General features: G+C 46.5%; 1 protein-coding gene across 1 annotated transcript in view; it reads left to right on the top strand.

Annotated features, from left to right (window-relative positions):
* LOC148686086 (uncharacterized) overlaps nucleotides 1-21763 on the top strand; it is a 55847-nt gene that overhangs the window by 24141 nt on the left and 9943 nt on the right. Inside the window, exon 5 of the mRNA XM_088668971.1 lies at nucleotides 1212-2318. Coding sequence (XP_088525097.1) covers nucleotides 1212-2318 — 1107 coding nt within the window. The remainder of the gene's footprint in view (nucleotides 1-1211; nucleotides 2319-21763) is intronic.

Here is a 21763-nt window from a genome sequence, read left to right as displayed (position 1 = left end):
TTGCCTCTGTTAATTGCACTTTATTGCTGTGTTGTTTCATGTATTTTGGGGCATTTACATTCCCATTAATGACACAAATTCTGCCCACACCTTTTGCTGCCATACAACCCCCTATCATCACACTCTTTGGGTGTTTCACGGTCGGTGTAATGCAAGTAGGATGTAAATCTTATCCGATTCTTCTCCTCGCGTATTGCATGCCATCACTAACAAGCAAGGAGATTTGGGTCTCATCGCTCTAAATAACACTGTCCCATTGTTCCGCTGTCCTGTTAACATGGGTTTAATCTTTTCAACCTTTGCTTGAGAGATAACAATGGCTTTTTCTTTTCAATTCTAACATTTAGACCAATCCTTGCACTCATCTTCACATTACTTTGCGCCATGTCATCTTGTGTACACCCAGATGATTTTCTTCTGTCATGTAGGGACAGTCTCTCCATTCTTCGATCGTCACTTGTCCTTGTGCACCTTTTCCTGGAAGTCTGATTTTGTAGTGACTGAGTCCCCATAGACCTCTTCAAAATATAGAAATGCCAGCTTTGGTTAAGTTTTCCCCAATCTCTCTTCTAATTTCTTCATAACTGTGGTGTTGTTCACCTAATAGTACTATTTTACATCATTTCTGGGTGGCAAGTCAACTCTTTGTGCCATTTCTATAATTTTATTATGTTTTACAACCTCACTAAATGAAAGAACAAAAAAAAACCAACCAACTTGATAGCAATCACATAACACACTGACAAAAGTCAACCTAAGCAAGTTGCGCTTCCTTTTTCTGGTTATTTGGCTATAACATTTGGTAGAATACGGGTAATTGAACAAACTTTGTTGAATTTCATTCTTGATCTAATTATCTTTCCATTAATATATAATTTTATGATAAGTCTTCCACAATTTTGACGACTACTGAATATGAAACAAATCAACATTCAACAACTCATCAGAATCTAATAATAAATATGTTGTTTAATGAAAAATAACACAGCTAATGAACACAAACCCAACTCCCTTCACTTCTTCTCCATTTGTTCCTGAGGCTCTAATCCCTTTTTGTCTCCATTGCAGATTGTGATGAATCTGAAATCGAGAACAAAGGTGACCATGAAAAAATCCCCATAGTGGTGAAGCCATGTAAAGATTTGGTGTGTGGAGAAAGCTGCAGTCAGAGCTCCCATTCCACTTCCCATCAACAAAACTTTATTGGAAAGAAACTCTATCAGTGCATGGAATGTGGAAAGAGCTTTAATCAGAGCTCCCATCTCACTTCCCATCAAAGAATCCATACAGGGGAGAAACCCTATCAGTGTGTGGAATGTGGAAAGAGCTTCAGTTGGAGAACCGATCTCACTTCCCATCAGAGAATTCATACAGGGGAGAAACCCTATCAGTGTGTGGAATGTGGAAAGAGCTTCAGGAGGAGCTGCGATCTCACTTCCCATCAAAGAATTCATACAGGGGAGAAACCCTATCAGTGTGTGGAATGTGGAAAGAGCTTCCGTCACAGCCACTATCTCATTTCCCATCAAAGTATTCATACAGGTGAGAAACCCTATCAGTGTGTGGAATGTGGAAAGAGCTTCACTGAGAGGTCCAAACTCACTTCCCATCAAAGAATTCATACAGGGGAGAAACCCTATCAGTGTGTGGAATGTGGAAAGAGCTTCAGTCAGAGCTCCTCTCTCACTTCCCATGAAAGAATTCATACAGGGGAGAAGCCCTATCAGTGTGTGGAATGTGGAAAGAGCTTCAGCGACAGCCGCAATCTCACTTCCCATCAAAGAATTCATACAGGGGAGAAACCCTATCAGTGCTTGGAATGTGGAAAGAGCTTCAGGAGGAGCTGCGATCTCACTTCCCATCAAAGAATTCATACAGGTGAGAAACCCTATCAGTGTGTGGAATGTGGAAAGAGCTTCAGTCAGAGTTCCTATCTCACTTCCCATCAAAGAATCCATGCAGAGGAGAAACCCTATCAGTGTGTGGAATGTGGAAAGAGCTTCAGGAGGAGCTGCGATCTCACTTCCCATCAAAGAATTCATACAGGTGAGAAACCCTATCAGTGTGTGGAATGTGGAAAGAGCTTCACTGAGAGGTCCAAACTCGCTTCCCATCAAAGAATTCATACAGGGGAGAAACCCTATCAGTGCATGGAATGTGGAAAGAGCTTCATTGAGAGGTCCAAACTCACTTCCCATCAGAGAATTCATACAGGGGAGAAACCCTATCAGTGTGTGGAATGTGGAAAGAGCTTCAGTCAGAGCTCCTCTCTCACTTCCCATCAAAGAATTCATACAGGAGAGAAACCCTATCAGTGCGTGGAATGTGGAAAGAGCTTCAGTCACAGCAACAGTCTCACATCCCATAAAAGAATCCATACAAATGTCAGAAAAACCATTATACAGCTATAGGAGCCAGGCAAATCTGCACCTTTGTTACCATGCCTTTGGCTGATTGACATCTAATGCCCTTTAAAAATGTGGTGTTTTGTGTTTTTATGTTGTGTTTTTATATGTAACCATCCTGAGACCTGTGGGTGTGGGGAATCGGCACTGACTCTTAAAGGTGTAGGGGTCTTTGGTCCCCCATGAAATATTGGAGGAGGCCACCCCCAGGTTTTTGTGTTGTTGTTTTCAAACACAACCTTTTATTTTTCCGCTGTTTGCCATACGATTTCTCTTTCAATTTGCCCTCTTAAAGAATAAATAAATAAAATAGATAGATAGATAGATAGATAAATGCACAAAGGTCATGAGGACAAGAAAATACAAGGGTGGGCAGGTCCCATCTATGCGGGCCAAAAGCAAAAGTTCCTTTAAAGCAGGGTTTCCCAAATTTGGGTCCTCGGCAGCTCCCGGACTACAATTCCCATTATCCATCCCCATTGGTCCTGAGCACCCCAGAGCTAGCTGCCTTGGCACGGATTTTGAAGTTGGCCAGGTGGGAAAGGCCTGCCAGGCAGGGAGCAGGTCCTGCAGGACTCCCAGCAAGAAAACCTGGGAGGTGAGTCTTGGGCAAAGAAGGGACAAGGGAGTTCCCTGTCTCCAAGGTGTGGGGCTTACCTTCTCCTTGATCGGGCCTCAGGTAGGCCAACTCTGGCCAAGCTATTACATTCTGCAGAGGAAAGGAAAATCTGGGTCAGATGACACCACGAAAGCCACCTTGGATGGCTGCACCCACCTTGGACCCAATCCCTTGTCCCAGAGGACCACCCTGAGCCCTGCAGCCTCCTGGGCAGAGGTAGAAGGGCAGCAGCAGGGAAAGGGGGCAGGAAAAGCCTCTGGCCTCATCCTGGCACCCAGGAACACACACCGCATTGTCTGCCTTAAAAGTCACTCAGGGATGTGCTATTGGGAGGATGGAAGCAACCAAAGAAATGAATACAGGAAGGCAAGATACTTACTCTGAGCTGGGAGAAATGCTGTTGGCGCTAGTTTCCGCTCTTCTCCATTGTCACAGAGGGCGTATCCTCGGAGGTCCTGTGGGAGGAAAGAGCCTCAGAGTCGGGGAAGCCTCAGAGTCAGTCTTGGGAAGTTCTAGGGGCTGTCTGATAAGGAGACAGGATTCATCAGTGCGGGTGTGATGCCTTGTCCTGCATTTTCCTTTATTTAAATAAAAATTTCTGAAGTTGTATTTGTGTGTGTGTCCATTTGTAGACTCAGTAGGTGGTGCTGGGAAGTATTTTGACAGTTGTGGGCAGTACAAAGTCAATTTTACAGTTTTGATGCATAGTGATACAAAGCTTAGCAACAAATACAAAAGCATAAAACAAATAAAAAGAGGCAGGAAATTGATACAAAGTTTGAACTCCAGTTACCAACATGTGGAAGGAGCATTCAGTTCGAAAGAAAATGTTTAAAGGCAATAGGCATACCAAGCAGGGTTCATAAATTCATCTCGGAATCCCCTCTCTGGTCATGGAATCTTTTATAACATTAGCTAACTGTTGAGATTCTGGTGATCACAGAGTTAAAACAGGCGTTCTGATTCCCTGGGTGTCTGCCCACAAGTGATACATGCATTTCCTTTGTAGTTTTGGTTTTGTGTCTGAGTATGACTTGCTGCTGGAGAGATTTGTGTAGGAGAGAGTGCTAGAGATAAGAGCTGCAAACATGCAGTTAACTTCTATTGGTTTTTCTTTTTCTTTTAGGCTTCTGTAATAAAGTTGAATTAGATTAGAAGCAACGGAGTTGAGTCTGTTTTATTGAAGACACAGACTGTCATCGTTCCAGCTGCGCTAGAACTCTGCTGGGTCTGAACAAGAAGAAGCTTTGCAGAGCGAGCTGGGCAGCCATTGAAGGTTGGCTGCGTGGGTCTAAGGATTTACGACCCACTAATGAACTTTACAACACTACAACCAACTTCAACACTAACTACCGGTATCTAAAATGCCCATCCAAGCCTAACTCTGACCCCCACCCTAACCTCAGCCCCTACACCTAACCCTAAGTACTCTATGTATAAAAGAAATATATACAGTACAAAATATATACAAAATAGGCACAAATGTGCACAAAATAAAAAGGTAAAATAAAAAAATATTAAACTAAAGAAGAATAAAATAAAAATATTAAAATAAAGAACAAAAATATTAAAAACAAAAACAAATCAAATAAAAACAAACAAATATATAATAAATAATAATAATAATAATAATAATAAATAATAATAATAAATTTTTATTTATACCCCGCCCTCCCCAGTCAAAAACCGGGCTCAGGGCGGCTGACACCAACAGAACCACAATAAAACATAAAAACAATTAATTAAAATACAGATTAAAATACAGTATTAAAATTTAAAGTGCAGCCTCATTTCAAGTAGGCCATAAGTGGCTGACACCAACAGAACCACAATAAAACATAAAAAAAAATTAGTTAAAATACAGATTAAAATACAGTATTAAAATTTAAAGTGCAGCCTCATTTCAAGTAGGCCATAAATCCAAGCCATGAGGGAGAAAAACACAGGGGTCAGGCTGAGTCTAACCCAAAGGCCAGGCGGAACAGCTCTGTCTTGCAGGCCCTGCGGAAAGATGACAAATCCCGCAGGGCCCTGGTCTCCTGGGAAAGAGCGTTCCACCAGGTTGGGGCCAGTACTGAAAAGGCCCTGGCTCTAGTAGAGGCCAATCTAGCCATCTTATGACTCGGGATCTCCAGAATATTATTGTTTGTGGACCTTAAGGTCCTCCGCGGGGCATACCAGGAGAGGCGGTCCCGTAGGTACGAGGGTCCCAAGTCGCATAGGGCTTTAAAGGTCAAAACCAGCACCTTAAACCTGATCCTGTACTCCACCGGGAGCCAGTGCAGCTGGTAAAGCACTGGATGAATGTGATCCCACGGCCGGGACCCTGTAAGGAGCCTCGCCGCGGCATTCTGCACCCGCTGGAGTTTCTGGGTCAGCTTTAAGGGCAACCCTGCGTAGAGCGAGTTACAATAGTCAAGCCTGGAGGTGATCGTCGCATGGATCACTGTGGCCAGATCGGGGCGAGAGAGGTAAGGGACCAGCTGCTTGATGCGGCGGAGATGGAAAAATGCCACCTTTGCTGTGGATGCAACCTGCGCCTCCATGGAAAGGGAGGCGTCAAAGGTTACACCCAAACTCTTGACAGAAGGCGCTGGTACCAATTGAGCCCCTGCAAAAGATGGGAGTTGGCCCCCCAACCCCATGTCGCCCCGACCTAGCCAGAGGACCTCTGTCTTCGAAGGATTTAACTTCAGTCGGCTCCCACGTAGCCATCCAGCCACAGCTTCCAAGCACCTGGTGAGTGTGTCCGGGGCCGAGGCAGGGCAGCCGTCCATCAACAGATAGATCTGGGTGTCATCAGCATATTGATGACAACCCAGCCCAAAACTCCGGACAATCTGGGCAAGGGGGCGCATAAAGATATTAAAAAGCATTGGGGAAAGGATTGCGCCTTGCGGGACTCCACACACCAAGGGGTGCCGCGGCGACAACTCCCTCCCTAGCGCCACTCTCTGTCCCCGACCTGAGATGAAGGAACGCAGCCATTGTTGGACTGTGCCCTGAATCCCCACGTCGGCAAGGCGGTGGTCTAAAAGGTCATGATCGACCATATCGAAGGCTGCTGACAGGTCTAAAAGAATCAGCAGTCCCGACCCACCTCGGTCCAGCTGTCTACGGAGATCATCTGTTAAGGCTACCAGAGCTGTCTCGGTCCCATGACCAGGGCGAAAGCCGGACTGAAATGGATCTAGAGCTGATGTTTCATCCAGAAACCTACCAAGCTGTTCGGCAACCACTCTCTCAATTATCTTACCCAGGTACGGAAGATTCGAAACCGGGCGATAATTGGATAGATCTAAAGGATCTAGAGATGTTTTCTTTAAGAGTGGACGCACCACTGCCTCCTTCAACTCCTCTGGGAAAGTCCCTGTGCCCAGGGACAAGTTGATGATCTCACCCAGGGGGGCCCGTACCTCATCTGGACACGCTCTAATCAGCCAAGACGGGCACGGGTCCAGGGAGCAAGTGGTGGGCCTTCCAGCCCGGAGGAATCTGTCTACATCGGCAGGGAGTATCTGATCGAATTGGTCCAATACTGAACTCGAAGACAGTCGAGGGGCCTCCAGTTCCGTTATTGTATCCAAATTGGCAGGGAGGTCACGGCGGAGTGTCAAGACTTTCTCCGCAAAAAAGCTCGCAAATGCCTCACAGCTATGGGTCAAATTCGTATTTAAATTTGGCTGTTCCTCTAGGGTTGTTAAAGACCTGATTATTCTAAAAAGTTGTGCTGGGCGAGAGCTAGCGGATGCAATGGAAGCTGAAAAGTAGGACTTTTTTGCAGCTTTCACCGCCATCTCATAGGCTTTCATAAGTTTCCTGTAAGATGTTCTTGAGGCTCCGTCGTGAGCACGCCGCCATACTCGCTCTAGCCGTCTAAGGTCCCGCTTCATTTTCCGAAGCTCCTCGGTAAACCAAGGGGCCCGGTTTCGGCGGGGTCGCAGAGGGCGCTTAGGTGCGATCTCATCGATGGCCGCCAAGAGCCGGTTGTTCCAGTTCTCGACCAGCTCTTCTAATGAGCCGCCAGGGGGAGCAGGGTCCCGCAAGGCCTGACGGAATCCATCAGGATCCATCAGCCTATGCGGGCGAGCCCAAATAGGCTCGCCACCCAAGCAGGGGAGGGGCGGGAAGTCAATCCTGGCTTTCAGAGCGTAGTGATCAGACCATGGCACTTCCACAGTTGGGGACATGATCACGTCTATACCCGCACCAAAGATCAAATCCAGCGTGTGGCCTGCTTGATGTGTGGGACCCAAAACAAACTGGGAGAGCCCTAGTGTCGCCATGGAAGACACCAGATCCGGAACCCGTGAGGAGGGGGTGGCATCTGCATGGACGTTGAAGTCCCCCAAAACCAGTAGGTTAGGGAACTCCAAGGCCCAGCCTGCCACCACCTCCAGCAGGTCCGACAGGGTGGCTGCTGGTGCGCTAGGTGGTCGGTACACCAGCCAGACAGCCAAGCCCCCCTTGGTGCCCCACACTAGGCCAACACATTCAATGCCGGTGATTGATGGTGATGGCAGAGCCCTGAAAGAGCAATCCTCCCGGATTAACAGCGCTACCCCTCCCCCCCGACCCACAGTCCGCGACTGGTGGAGGACGGAGAAGCCCGGGGGTGTTATTTCATGCAGGGCAACTACTTCGCCCTCACGCACCCAGGTCTCAGTCACGCAAGCCAGGTCGACCTCCAGTGAGATGAAAAAGTCTCTCATAGTGGCGGTTTTATTGCCTATAGACCTGGCATTGCACAACACCAGTGACGGAGGTGGGTAATCCCTGCTCGCCCTACCCTCGTCCCTCGGGATGGGGCGAAGATTGGAAGGGATTCGAGCATCACCACATCTCAAAACCCTTCGCCTGTAAAATCTACCCCCACCGCCATACCTCCCTCGCCCTTCCATGGTGGTGATCCCAAACCCCATGTTGGCCTCATCTCTAAAGGACTGGTATCCCCTCACTAACCAGTCATCCCTGGGCCAGGTCTCTTGGGTCGGAAGGGTATAATGATGGAGTATGGAATCAGCTGGACAAACATCCCCACTAGGTATGGCCCATCCCGCAGCACCCCATGTAAGGAGGGCGGCCCCACAATGGCCCACTAGCTGTCAATCCCTTTCTTGCTCATGGGATGACCGAGGGGCTGCTAACTCTTTCTGGGCCTTTGGGAATATTAAAGAAGCATGTGCTGTAAAATGGGGATCATTCGCCAACAGAGAGCCAGCTTCCTGCTGAGGAACTCCATCTGTCCTATCTTGCCAAAGATGGAATGGGGAGGAACGGTTGTCTTCGTGGGTTTTGGGAGTATTAAGCAAAGGACCAGCCTGAGTATTTTGGATCAAGAGTCTATCAGCAACCTGAAGTTCTTTGGGAGTTGTTAACATGGAGTTATCATGGTCGCCAGGCTCTTCCTCTTCATTGCTATCACTTAGGAGGAGATCCGAGTGTTGGACCGATGTCCTTCCTTGGGATGGAAAGTTGATGGGCATATTTAAATATTGTGTTCCAGGCTGTAGTGTCCTTATACTTTGAATTGAAATCTCCGATTTTATGCTTAATAATCTTCTCTTCAGTTCTTGTATTTCTGAGCTCACGACTTTCTCTTCCTCTTTCGTATTTATGATGTCTCTATTGTTTAGTTTGATTTCCCTTCTCAGCATTTGTTTTGATTCTCTGTCAGGGACCAACTGTCTCACTACTTCATCTTTGAAAACCCTTACCGGGTGGAGAGAGTAAGACCGCCATAAGATGTTTTTCATCTCCATAAGTCGGGATGGGAATGCCGGTTTACTAAAGGTCATAAGTAAACGTGTGGCATTTCTTGTGTTGGGCAAGAAGTGGAAGTTTTCCAGGTCTACTTTTTTATAATGGCAGTTCAAAAGCTGGGATAAGGATGTTGTAATTGACCTGCGATTCGTCCACCTGTACATATTGCGATGAATCTCAAGCATAATCTGGTTCTTTTGGAGAACTTGGCAGGACCTTATTTGGTCCGTGACTTGTATTGGCAAATCGTTAACATAGCTATGCCTGGGCTTTGTAAAGGGAGGGCAGATATCCAATTTCTCCTCTATATTAACTATTTTTGTGAGAATTTCATTCAGTCTTTGGAGAACTAAGACCATAGTTTCTGCAGACATCATGCAAATTTCTTGGTAAGGGTGCATGTCTGGAATCTGCTGGCAATTAGCTCTTTTGCTGTTTTGTTCCAAAGACATGGGTGGGTCAGCGTTTGGAGTAAGGGGAGTCTCTCCTCCTCCTATCCTCTGGATTGAATCATCTCCAACCCTCCTTGAGAGGAGGGGAGTCAGGTCATCTCGTTCCCTTGGAGAAAAGAGTGGGGGGGATCTCCCGACATCATTACTCACAGTTTGCTCTCTTTCAGGGTTAGGAGTAATGGTATTCGCTTTCGACCGCTTCTCAGCTTTAGAGGATTTATGAGTCCCAATTATGCTGTTTTGGTTCTTCTTGCTTCGTTTTTTCCTTCTAACAGGCATTCTAAGGAATTAGCAAAGTTCTGTCAAGTCAAAACCAGGTCTTTTAACAGGTGGAGGAAAAACAGCCAGTGAATAAAGACGAAACTGCAAGTTAATCGCCAGGGCTGCAATCAATCTTCACTCGGCGTTCAGTGATTACGCTAAGTCGAGTTGAGCCATAAAACCATAAAATAAAACCACAAAACTAAAAACAAAGGAGACAAACTGATAAGGCAACTAATGAACAATTTAAGTGTCAACTTAGGATCAAAAGGTGACTAAAAACTGCTTAAAAGCTTGATTGAAGGCGGGAGGCTCTGACTAAGCTACTGCCTCCGCCGCCATTTTGGCTCTCCCGTGTCAAGAATCTCAGCGGGCTGAAATCAAGAAAATCAACCAAAAGCAACAGCTGTGAGGGGGAAGGAGGGCTCTGTGCAAAATAAATAAATAAACTGTTAAAATATAAATCAATCAATCAAATAAAAGTAATAAATGCAATCAGAATCAAAATAAGAAATTGAGAATATAACAATCCACTTATCCTACTTCCCCAGGGGGGTCCCCCACTCCACCCATCACTCCCCAGGATGGCTTTGGCTGTCTCCTGCTTGGAGCCCCTGAGCTGAGCAGCCTGGCAGTTCTGAATCACCTCCAGCAGGAACAGCTGATCTTCCTCCAGCAGCTGAAAGGCAAAAGTCAGGCGGTCAGTCCCTCGGGAAGGGAGGGCATCTCCACATCCGATAGGGCAGAGTGGGGGGGCAAGGAGGGCAGGTCTGAGTCCCTGCTCTGGTTCTCTCCAATACTCACCCCTGGAGAGGGATGTGCAACCACAGCACATCTGCAAAGAGAAAGACATGGGGGCAGGTGAGTCCGTCCCTGAGCACCTGGCAAGGCTATTCCAAGAGTTTTCTCCTGGATTCCAAGTCCCACTACAGGGGAGGGACAGCCCAGGCCTTGGGGGCTAATCCTGGCCTCCTTCAACCAGAATGTGGCTCCCCAGGCTAATGATTATTAGAAGCTTCCCTAAACATAATAACAACCACCATCCATTTTCAGTCCATTGAATTAGCAATTAAGCATTTCTGGAAGGGGAATTGATCTACTTTTGTATATTAGAATAAAAGGCATGCATACGAAAGTATTACTCATTTATGATGAGAATAGGAGTTATTTCTTTTGAACTTTGCTTGGTTCCTCCTTGGTATCCAGTGCAATGGTTTCATCAGTGCTAGAACTCGGGACCCGCTGCCTTGAGGGGCATCTAAGAGCAGTTTGGCAGGAGAAAGGTCTCCCTTGGGAGGTGGTGGACTCTCCTTCCTTGGAGGTTTCTAAGCAGAGTTTGGACGGCCATCTGCCATGGATGCTTTAGCTTGTAAACGTAGACATCTGAGGGCTCCCTTGGACAAAAAACAAGGACACCATCGAGGAATAACAGAGCAAAACAGTAGTCAGTAGGCTTGGTCTTTATTGAAGACTGTCGCGACAGGTCTCCCACCTGCTCCAAGGTGAAACAAGATGGAAGCCCCGTACAAATCAACTGCTAATCCCCACGTTGGGACGCAGGTGGCACTGTGGGTTAAACCACAGAGCCTATGGCTTGCCGATCAGAAGGTCAGCGGTTCGAATCCCCATGATGGGGTGAGCTCCCGTTGTTCGGTTCCAGCTCCTGTCCACCTAGCAGTTCGAAAGCACCTTAAAGTGCAAGTAGATAAAGCTGGAAGGTAAATGGCGTTTCCATGCACTGCTCTAGTTCACCAGAAGTGGGTTTGTCATGCTGGCCACATGACCTGGAAGCTGTCCTCGGCCAATAACGTGAGATGAGCACCGCAACCCCAAAGTCGGTCACGACTGGACCTAATGTTCAGGGGTCCCTTTACCTTTATAATCCCCATGTTATACCCCCCAAACTACATCACTAAGACATCATGGTTACATCATGAAAGGGGGGGGGGTCTGGTGGCAGTATTCTGAGCACCCTGGATCCTGCCCCATGCCTCCCCTTGCCCTCCACCAAACACTCCTCAAGTGTAACAAAAGAGATATTTACATTTCCCTGTTTCCCAGCCAAGTTAATCACAGCCTTTTGCCTTCATCTGGGTTTCTTAATTCTGGAACGGCTGCCTGTCTGGCACTCAGGTATCAGGATGCCATTGATTATCACTCATGCAGAGGGGCTGCTGGGAAGCTGAGCTCACCTGTCTCTATGAATCTCTGAAGTTTCCCCAGTGAGCCAGTCCATAGATACAGTGATCAGTGAATTGTGACATTTGGAATTGTGGAGCAGAGTCCCTTTGAATAGATAGGAAGAAACTGGGATGAAGTGTTTTGTGGGGACAAATCACAAAAGTGATTGTGCTGATTTTGGAAGTGCTGTGTGTGCATGAGATCTGCTGGAGGGGCAACCCCCCCACACACATAAATTTCTGCAACAAGCTGAGATTCCTGCATTGATGGGGTTGGACTAGATGACCCCAGGATCCCCTTTATGTCTCCACTCCTCAATTCGAGGAGGAGGTTCCCTGCCTCCTGCTGTTAGGTGGATGACTGGCTTCCCAAATTGACCAGACGAAATCTCAGGCAGTTGAACAAATTCATTGGTTTGTCGGCAAAACAATATGGAGCAGTAGGAAAAAAACCATTCCTCATTCTGCCCGACCCTTGTCCATGTACAGAGAGCTTTTATACCTTTTTGACAGAGCGAAGGTCAGCCTTTCTGCAGTACTTTATCAACCAATCAAGAGAAAGCACCCCAAGATGCAAAGTCATTTACCTAACTCCACTAAGTGGCGTTATGTACCTGGTACTTTCATACACGTGTCTATGTGGAATTTTACAGGCACAATTGTGGTTGCACCCTACTTACAACTTGCGGTTTTGTGACATCCTCTTCAGATCCTCTTGCGGTTAAGCTAACTTCCTTTTGCAACGGGTTACAGAGAAAGGTCCCCTTCATGGATCAATGCCTTGTCGTGGCGAAGGGGCTTGAATAACTCAGAGAAGCTATGAGCTATGCCATGCAGGGCCACCCAAGATGGACAGGTCATAGTGGAGAGTTTTGACTAAATGTGATCCACCTGGAGAAGGAACTGGCAAGCCACTCCAGTATCCCTGCCAAGAAAACTCCATGGACAAAGACAACAGGCATATAAAAGTTATGACGCTGGAAGATGAGCCCCTCAGGTCGGAAGGCGTCCAACATGCTACTGAGGAAGAGCGGAGGACAAGTACAAGTAGATTCAGAGCTGATGAAGTGGCTGGGCCAAAGCCGAAAGGACGCTCAGTTGCGGATATGCCTGGAAGCGAAATGAAAGTCCGATGCTGTAAAGAAAAATATTGCATAGGAACCTGGAATGTAAGAACCATGAATGGCGGTAAGCTGGATGTGGTCAAAAATGAGATGACAAGAATAAATATCGACATCCTGGGCATCAGTGAACTAAAATGGAAGGGAATGGGCGAATTCAGTTCGGATGACTATCATATCTACTACTGTGGGCAAGAATCCTGTAGCAGAAATGGAGTGGCCCTCATAGTCAACAAAAGAGTGGCAAAACTGTAATGGGATGCAATCTCAAAAATGACAGAATGATCTCGATACGAATCCAAGGCAGACCTTTTAACATCACAGTAATCCAAGTTTATGCACCAACTACCGGTGCTGAAGAAAGTGAAATTGACCAATTCTATGAAGACCTACAACACCTTCTAGAAATGACACCAAAGAAGGATGTTCTTCTCATTACAGGGGACTGGAATGCTAAAGTAGGGAATCAAGAGATAAAAGGAACAACTGGCAAGTTTGGCCTTGGAGTTCAAAATGAAGCAGGGCAAAGGCTAATAGAGTTCTGTCAAGAGAACAAGCTGGTCATCACAAACACTCTCTTCCAACAACACAAGAGACGACTCTACACATGGATATCACCAAATGGACAGCATCGAAATCAGATTGATTATATTCTCTGCAGCCAAAGATGGAGAAGCTCTATACAGTCAGCAAAAACAAGACCTGGAGCTGTATGTAACTCAGATCATCAGCTTCTTATAGCAAAATTCCAGCTTAAACTGAAGAAAGTAGGAAAAACCACTGGGCCAGTAAGATACAATCTGAATCAAATCCCTTATGAATACACAGTGGAAGTGAGGAACAGGTTTAAGGATTTAGATTTGGTGGACAGAGTGCCTGAAGAACTATGGATGGAGGCTCGTAACATTATACAGGAGGCAGCAACGAAAACCATCCCAAGGAAAAGGAAATGCAAGAAAGCAAAATGGCTGTCCAACGAGGCCTTACAAATAGCGGAGGAGAGGAGGCAAGCAAAATGCAAGGGAGATAGGGAAAGATACAGGAAACTGAATGCAGATTTCCAAAAAACAGCAAGGAGAGACAAGAGGGTCTTCTTAAATGAGCAATGCAAAGAAATAGAGGAAAACAATAGAATGGGGAAAACCAGAGATCTGTTCAAGAAAATTGGAGATATGAAAGGAACATTTCGTACAAAGATTACCATAATCAAGGACAAAAGTGGTAAGGACCTAACAGAATCAGAAGACATCAAGAAGAGGTGGCAAGAATACACAGAGGAATTATACCAGAAAGATATGGAGGTCTCGTACACCTCAGGTAGTGTGGTTGCTGACCTTGAGCCAGACATCTTGGAGAGTGAAGTCAAATGGGCCTTAGAAAGCACTGCTAATAACAAGGCCAGTGGAAGTGATGATATTCCAGCTGAACTGTTTAAAATTTTAAAAGATGATGCTGTTAAGGTGCTACACCCAATATGCCAGCAAGTTTGGAAAACTCAGCAATGGCCAGAGGATTGGAGAAGATCAGTCTACATCCCAATTCCAAAGAAGGGCAGTGCCAAAGAATGCTCCAACTACCGCACAATTGCGCTCATTTCACACGCTAGCAAGGTTATGCTTAAAATTCTACAAGGCAGGCTTAGGCAGTATGTGGACCGAAAACTCCCAGAAGTGCAAGCTGGATTTCGAAAGGGCAGAGGAACCAGAGACCAAATAGCAAACATGCGCTGGATTATGGAGAAAGCTAGAGAGTTCCAGAAAAACGTCTACTTCTGCTTCATTGACTATGCAAAAGCATTTGACTGTGTCGACCACAGCAAACTATGGCAAGTTCTTAAAGAAATGGGAGTGCCTGATCACCTCATCTGTCTCCTGAGAAATCTCTATGTGGGACAAGAAGCTACAGTTAGAACTGGATATGGAACAACTGATTGGTTCAAAATTGGGAAAGGAGTACGACAAGGTTGTATATTGTCCCCCTGCTTATTTAACTTATATGCAGAATTCATCATGCGAAAGGCTGGACTAGATGAATCCCAAGCCAGAATTAAGATTGCTGGAAGAAATATCAACAACCTCAGATATGCAGATGACACAACCTTGATGGCAGAAAGCGAGGAGGAATTAAAGAACCTTTTAATGAGGGTGAAAGAGGAGAGCGCAAAATATGGTCTGAAGCTCAACATCAAAAAAACCAAGATCATGGCCACTGGTCCCATCACCTCCTGGCAAATAGAAGGGGAGGAAATGGAGGCAGTGAGAGATTTTACTTTCTTGGGCTCCTTGATCACTGCAGATGGTGACAGCAGTCACGAAATTAAAAGACGCCTGCTTCTTGGGAGAAAAGCAATGACAAACCTAGACAGCATCTTAAAAAGCAGAGACATCACCTTGCCGACAAAGGTCCGTATAGTTAAAGCTATGGTTTTCCCAGTAGTGATGTATGGAAGTGAGAGCTGGACCATAAAGAAGGCTGATCGCCGAAGAATTGATGCTTTTGAATTATGGTGCTGGAGGAGACTCTTGAGAGTCCCATGGACTGCAAGAAGATCAAACCTATCCATTCTTAAGGAAATCAGCCCTGAGTGCTCCCTGGAAGGACAGATTGTGAAGCTGAGGCTCCAATACTTTGGCCACCTCATGAGAAGAGAAGACTCCCTGGAAAAGACCCTGATGTTGGGAAAGATGGAGGGCACAAGGAGAAGGGGACGACAGAGGACGAGATGGTTGGACAGTGTTCTCGAAGCTACGAACATGAGTTTGACCAAACTGCGGGAGGCAGTGCAAGACAGGAGTGCCTGGCGTGCTATGGTCCATGGGGTCACGAAGAGTCGGACACGACTAAACGACTAAACAACAACAGAGAAAGGTACAAACAGAGAAGTGCTGTCTATTTTACTTTCTATCAGGGACAGAGAGATTTTGACAATGGAGTTCCTCTGGCTACTTAGGGCCTGTGTGGCCTGACCAGGATTATTCTGGCCCTGGTCATTGCCACCCTATACTGCAAAGCCCTGGACAAGGGAGGGAAATACCAGGAGATGCTCAGAGTCCAGCCAAGAGCCTCAAAAGGATATCTGGCCATTGGCGTAGCCAGGGGGGACAACTGCCCCCCTATAACATAAAAAATAAAAATCTGAGCTTCAGCCAAGCGAGAGAGGGCTGAGCTAGGTGGACTCAGTTTGCAAGGGTTAAAGAGAACTGAGCTGCCTTCCTAGAGAGGACAGGAAGCAAGGGGGGTCAGGTCCTCCAGAGCCAAGGCCCCTCCCTCCCTCTCCAGTCCTCCTTTCCTGCTTTGGTGTCTCTCCTGCAAGGGCTGCATCGCTGTCCCTTCAATCCTGGGATGATCGGGTGAGTCTCTCTCTCTCTCTCTCTCTCTCTCTCTCTCTCTCTCTCTCTCTCTCTCTCTCTCTCTCTCCCCCTCTCCCCCCCCAAGAGGGTGCAGTGGGGAGACGGGGGGGGTGTCCCAGGGCTGCAGGGAGGAGAGGGTGCATGAGGGGAGGGGGGACCAAGCCAAGTCAGGGAGGAGAGGGTCCTGCCAGGGAGGGGGGGCGAGGTCTGCAAGGCTCCCCTTCCTGGAGATCAGAGGATCCCAAACTCCCACCAAATCTCTCTTCTTCCCTAGGACTTTAACTCTGTGTGACGTCACTCAGCGTCATTGCACAACAGAGGAAACATGTGCAAATGGTTTTCCAAAGCTGGACGAGGATGTGGACTAGCCACCACCCCCCATTAAAATACCCACTAGGAGGAGGGAGGGAGGAAAGGTGGGAGAGAAAGGCCAGGAATAAGGAGAGGGATCCCAGCCCGTAGTCTGGCTGCTGCATTGCGGACCAGTTTCCCAGTCGTCTCCAAGGGCAGCTCCACACGGAGGCCAGTGCTCCCCTCGCACCCGGAAAACCAGCCGAGCCAGGGACCTTGGCATCAATGGCTCTGTGTGTGTGTGTGTGTGTGTGTGTGTGTGTTAAGCTGTCTAACAGAATAATAATAATAATAATAATAATAATAATAATAATAATAATAAATTACCTGCCTAAATTTCAAGGGATATGTCTTTGGCCCCACCCACTTGGCCCTCAGGGGGTTGGCCAGATACATACCTGGCCCTCAGAGCAAAGAAAAAGGGACCCCACCCCAGGAGTCTGTCTGGAGAGTGGAAGAGAGTCCAAGTGCAAGAAAAGGAGACAGAAGCAGGGGGGTGGGGGTGGGGTTTGGGGCAACTCCTGAGGACCCCCAGGTGAGGACCCCCACTACAGCCAAGCACCCATTTTTCACAAGATACAATCTGACTTCATGCATTGACTGGAAGGCAGCAGAATCCAGGCTGATTAATCTCCCAGATATCCCTTCAGTTGCCTCCACATTTTGCATTGCTAGAAGGCTAGAGACCTTCTCCCACCTGCCTTGTCCCACCCCCTGGCCCTGGGAGTCCTCATAAGGGAGCTGGTCCTGGAGGAAGAACTGGGAGAGGAGAGACTCCATCAGGCAAGGCCGCCTTCCACCTGCCTTGCCCGACCCTCCAGTCTCTGTTTCTCCATTTGTATTGTATTGTTTTATGCACTGTGGCTTGCCGAGGTTTTATTGATTGTAAGTGTTAAGTGTTCATTTTCATATGCTGATATTATTCAATAGTATTCTAATGATTGTTGAACGTTGCATTCTTTGATTGCTTATTTTAAAACTATGTTTTGTTGTTACATTTTGTTTTTAAAAAAAATAATTTTTATTAGTTTTATATAACAACACAAAAAGACAAAACATTAAAAGAAAACATTTATGCCCACCTTCCCCCCCTCCCCCCACAAGTCCCCTTCTGCCACAAGTGGATCCTGCGGGTGTTGAGAGTCGAAGGTAGTCCATTTTAAAGCTGGGTTTGTCCTCACCCCCCTCTCCCCAGCTCCTGAACCCCCCCTGCCACCAGGGGGCCCTGAGACATAAGGAGAGATTGGGATAGGGAACCCCCCAACCATTTATATCTTTCAGCATAGTAGACAGACAGACAAACAAATAAAAATTTCAAATTCTTAATTTGTTGAACATTGTAATTGTGACTTCCTCTGATCCCTTCTTCCTGATTTTCATAATTCTAAAATATAATTATGGCGGGTTTCTTATTCTTATTTCCAATTCTAATTCTTAAAACTCAACATTATTTTCCTCCTTCTTCGTGCCACCTCCCCACAGGTCCCCTCCTGCCACAAGAGGCACCCATGGGGTGTGACCATCCAAGGGAGGTCTGATTTGTAATTGGGTTTCCTTCCACCCCTCCCTCCCCACCCCAAAGCCCCCCCTGCCACCAGAGGCTTCAGGTCAATAGGGAGGGAGATAGGTGGCTATCCACCCAACTACCTGTCTAAACATAGCATTACTACTCCACAAATCTAAAATTTCTTCCCCCAGCTCTTCCTCCACCCCCCAGAAGAAATATCAATATTCTCATATTATTAATATCTCTAACCAAACGTCTTAACATTATTCTCTTAATCGCCCTCTCCTCCCCTCCCCCCGGAGTTTTCCCCCATTTGGTCCAGCAATTCCTTCATCAAGCCAAGATTTCAGAGCTGTTTTTCAGCCAGCCTAAATAGCAATTTACCAGTTTTTTCATCCCACACCAAGTCTTTCCCAGTTCAAAATTCCGGTCTCCGTCCTCCCTTCGCTCTGTTTTTCCCACCCCTCAGTCTCACTTCTCCTTTCTCTATTTTCCCCAGTCTCCCCATTTTCAAGAAACATATTCCATTGGGGGTGATGCTTCTCCACAGGGGTTGCTCTCTCAGTTAAATTTCCAAGACTACTGGTATTAGTATTCTTCTCTTCCTCTTCTTCTTTTTTCACCTTTTGTTGAGCACCATCCTCTTCTTGATTTTTGAGATCCCTTTCATTTTCAGAAATTGCCTCTTGTTCCTGTCCATGGTCTGCTATATTTACCAATGGTGAACTGAATTGTTCCTGTCTCTTAAAGAGATCTCTCATGCCTCCAAGAATTTCCAGGTAACTTAACACCTTCTCACGGAAGGCTGTTGAATAGGGTGCAGGCATTTTTCCTTAACCGCAAGCAGAGTGAAGATAAGACGACAGAGACACTGGAAAATTCCTTCCTCAAAAACGGTAACCTCCATCTTGGCTAATCATTTTCAAAGTCTTTACTTCTTCTATTTATCAAATAACGTCCTTAACAAAAGTTTCTCCTTCTTCTCCTTTTTATCAGCTGTTTTAATAACCTTGTTGAGCCTCGTGGGGTGTCGACTCCAGGGTGGAGAAGGCGTTAGAAAAAGCTTTCTTTCTTTGGAGTTATAAAAGCAATCATTTTCACTTTCGACTTTGGAATATTTTCGCGCCTCTGAAGTCCACAGTAAGAAGAGATCGACTTCCGTTTTTTAGAATCTCATCCTATAATTCCAATTAAGTTTCCAAATTAGAGATTTCACTTACTTTGTCCAAATCTTTTGTTTCTTGGGAAGAATCCGCCGCTTGCTGGCTAAAGATTCGGAGCTTCGCTTCTTGGAGGTAACAATGTTGCCCAAGATGGCTCCCGCAACTCCACTCCTCTGATTCTCAGTCGCTCTACTGAGCTCCCGAGTAGAGGAGGAATCGCGTCCTTGGAGCTCGAGGTCTCTGCGTCCTCTCGCCAGCGCGACGAATCGGAAGTCTACGATTAGATTGTTATGTTATAAGGTTGTTTTGTATTGCATTAGATTCTTTTTCTTCAGCTTGTAAAACCATCTTGAGTATCGTAAGATAGAAAGGCGGTATACAAATTAAAAGTGATGATGATGATGATGTCTTCTCCTCTTCCTCCTCTTCCCCCCCCCCCCAAAAAAGATAGCTCATGGTCTGGGATGTGGGACAGTCCAGCCCTGGTTCCCAGCAAGACTCATCCATGCTTGCTCAGGGAACCATTATTTTCCCCTGTCCTACAGATTCTGTAACAGAACAATGTATTTGCTTCGTAGGATTTGCTAGAGCTTCTCATTGCAACAGACAGAACTTGGCAGAAGACCAAAGGGTTCCTTCCGATCTGTTAGAGGCTTCCTGAGACCACAGATGGATGAGCAAGACTCAGCTGGCCTTGAAGCAGAAAGAGGCCATGACATCCAAACTGGGAGCAGTGGGGGATTCTGGGGAAACCCAGTGCCAAAGATCCTGGATGAGGAGGACACCCTCCGCTCAGAGGTGCAGAGCCAGCAGTTGAGGCAGTTCTTCTGCCAGGAGGCCAAAGGACCCCGAGAGGTTTGCAGCCGACTCTACCACTTTTGCCACCAGTGGCTGAAGCCAGAAAGGCACACGAAAGCTGAGATGCTGGACCTGGTGATCTTGGAGCAGTTCCTGGCTGTCCTTCCCCCGGAGATGGAGAGCTGGGTGAGGGAATGCGGAGCGGAGACCAGTTCCCAGGCGGTGGCCCTGGCCGAAGGTTTCCTCCTGAGTCAGGCAGAGGAGAGAAAGCAGGTAAGAGAGACTTTCCTCTGGATGCTCCCAAGGGGCTCCAAACAGGACAGAGAACATCCCATAATGCTCTCCTGATGGCCCATCCGATTTCTGGGAAAGCATCCATGGAATGAGAACTCACCCCCTTCAAGTCTTTGACATTCTCTTTTAAATAGTTCTCCCCATTCTCTGTTTTGAATCCTTGTTTCTTTTTCAGGGAAAGGATCATTTTGCAGAAATGGACCTGGATTCCTGTGAGGCAGAGAGGCCTCCATTGGACACCAGAGAGAGGCCACTGGGTAAGGAGGAAGGTGGTTTTTCTCCATTTGGTGACAGTTGGGAACAAGGGTCCAGAGGAGGGGAGATGTATTTCTGCACAGCAAACATATGAAATGGGCACAAACGACCAAATGCTCTCAGCAGGTAAGGCTTTCTCAAAGGCCCATCTGTAGTTAGAGATGCCCTGTTTCACCTGTGAGAGAAGCAGGCACTCCTGGTGTCCTGTTTACCTTTTCTCTCTTGCAGGTGGCAGAATGATGCCGGCAAGACCTCCTGATCCGTCTTTTCATGGGGGCAGAAGGGAAGCAGCGGCTGTGGAACCAGATCAGGTCAGGGGAAGCTGCCTTGTGGGGACAGAGGCCGAGAGATGGAGCAATGTCATGGACTGGTTGGGCACAGAGGAATGGTGGGAGGATGCAGCCGGCGAACCAGGAAGGGAACATGGCTCAGAGCCCAAGAAGTGGAGGTAGAAGAAGGATGGGTGGTCAGAGGGGGGGAGAGGGAGAAGCCTGAGAAGAGGAGGTAAATAGCAAACAGACAATCATGGAAAATATAAATAAAAACACAAAGCAAAAAGCTGTGACAATAAACAGTGGAAAATATATAAATATATTATGGCAACAGTGTAAATAATATTTGCAAAATATATGTGCAAATGCAATGGCCTGACGCATATATTCAATGGTGCATAAACACTACTAATCTCTATCAGTCTATAATTCAGTAATTCACTTGGGGATCATAAATGTTCCGGGTAAGTATATAGTTGGTATTCAATGGTATTCTGTTTCCAGCAATATTCCTCGATTGTCCTTCTCTATCCTGATGGATTGCCAGCTGAAAATCCTCCCATTTCATTGTTGAACCTCCAGTTTCTCAAAGGAACAAACTCTTTCTTCAATGATAAAATACCATACATTCAATCAATTACTACATATAACAATCTAAAAAAAATTATACAGTCAATTCCTTATACTCACCAATGGGAACAATATAAGAGAGTTAAGCACCGGCTAAAAAGCTCGAGCATTGCATACAATCTTCAAGGTCGGCAGAAGCTGATACAAAGTGTAAATTTCTCTGCGTTAAATACATAAAGGGCTAAAAACCATTTAAAGGGACAGAACAATATAGTGTGAATAGAGAATTCATGCCATAAAATACAAAGCCATAGGGTTAGATTACAAAAAGGAACTATAATCAATGGAAAGATTAAGGCCTGAGGGAGCTAGAAAACCCTTCATCTCTGGGGTGTTATGTTT

The sequence above is a fragment of the Zootoca vivipara genome, chromosome 4 (assembly GCF_965207765.1).
Source record: "Zootoca vivipara chromosome 4, rZooViv2.hap1.1, whole genome shotgun sequence".
NCBI lineage: Eukaryota > Metazoa > Chordata > Lepidosauria > Squamata > Lacertidae > Zootoca > Zootoca vivipara.
Note: the sequence above shows the minus strand (reverse complement) of the source record. Positions and strands in the feature narration are given on the sequence as shown.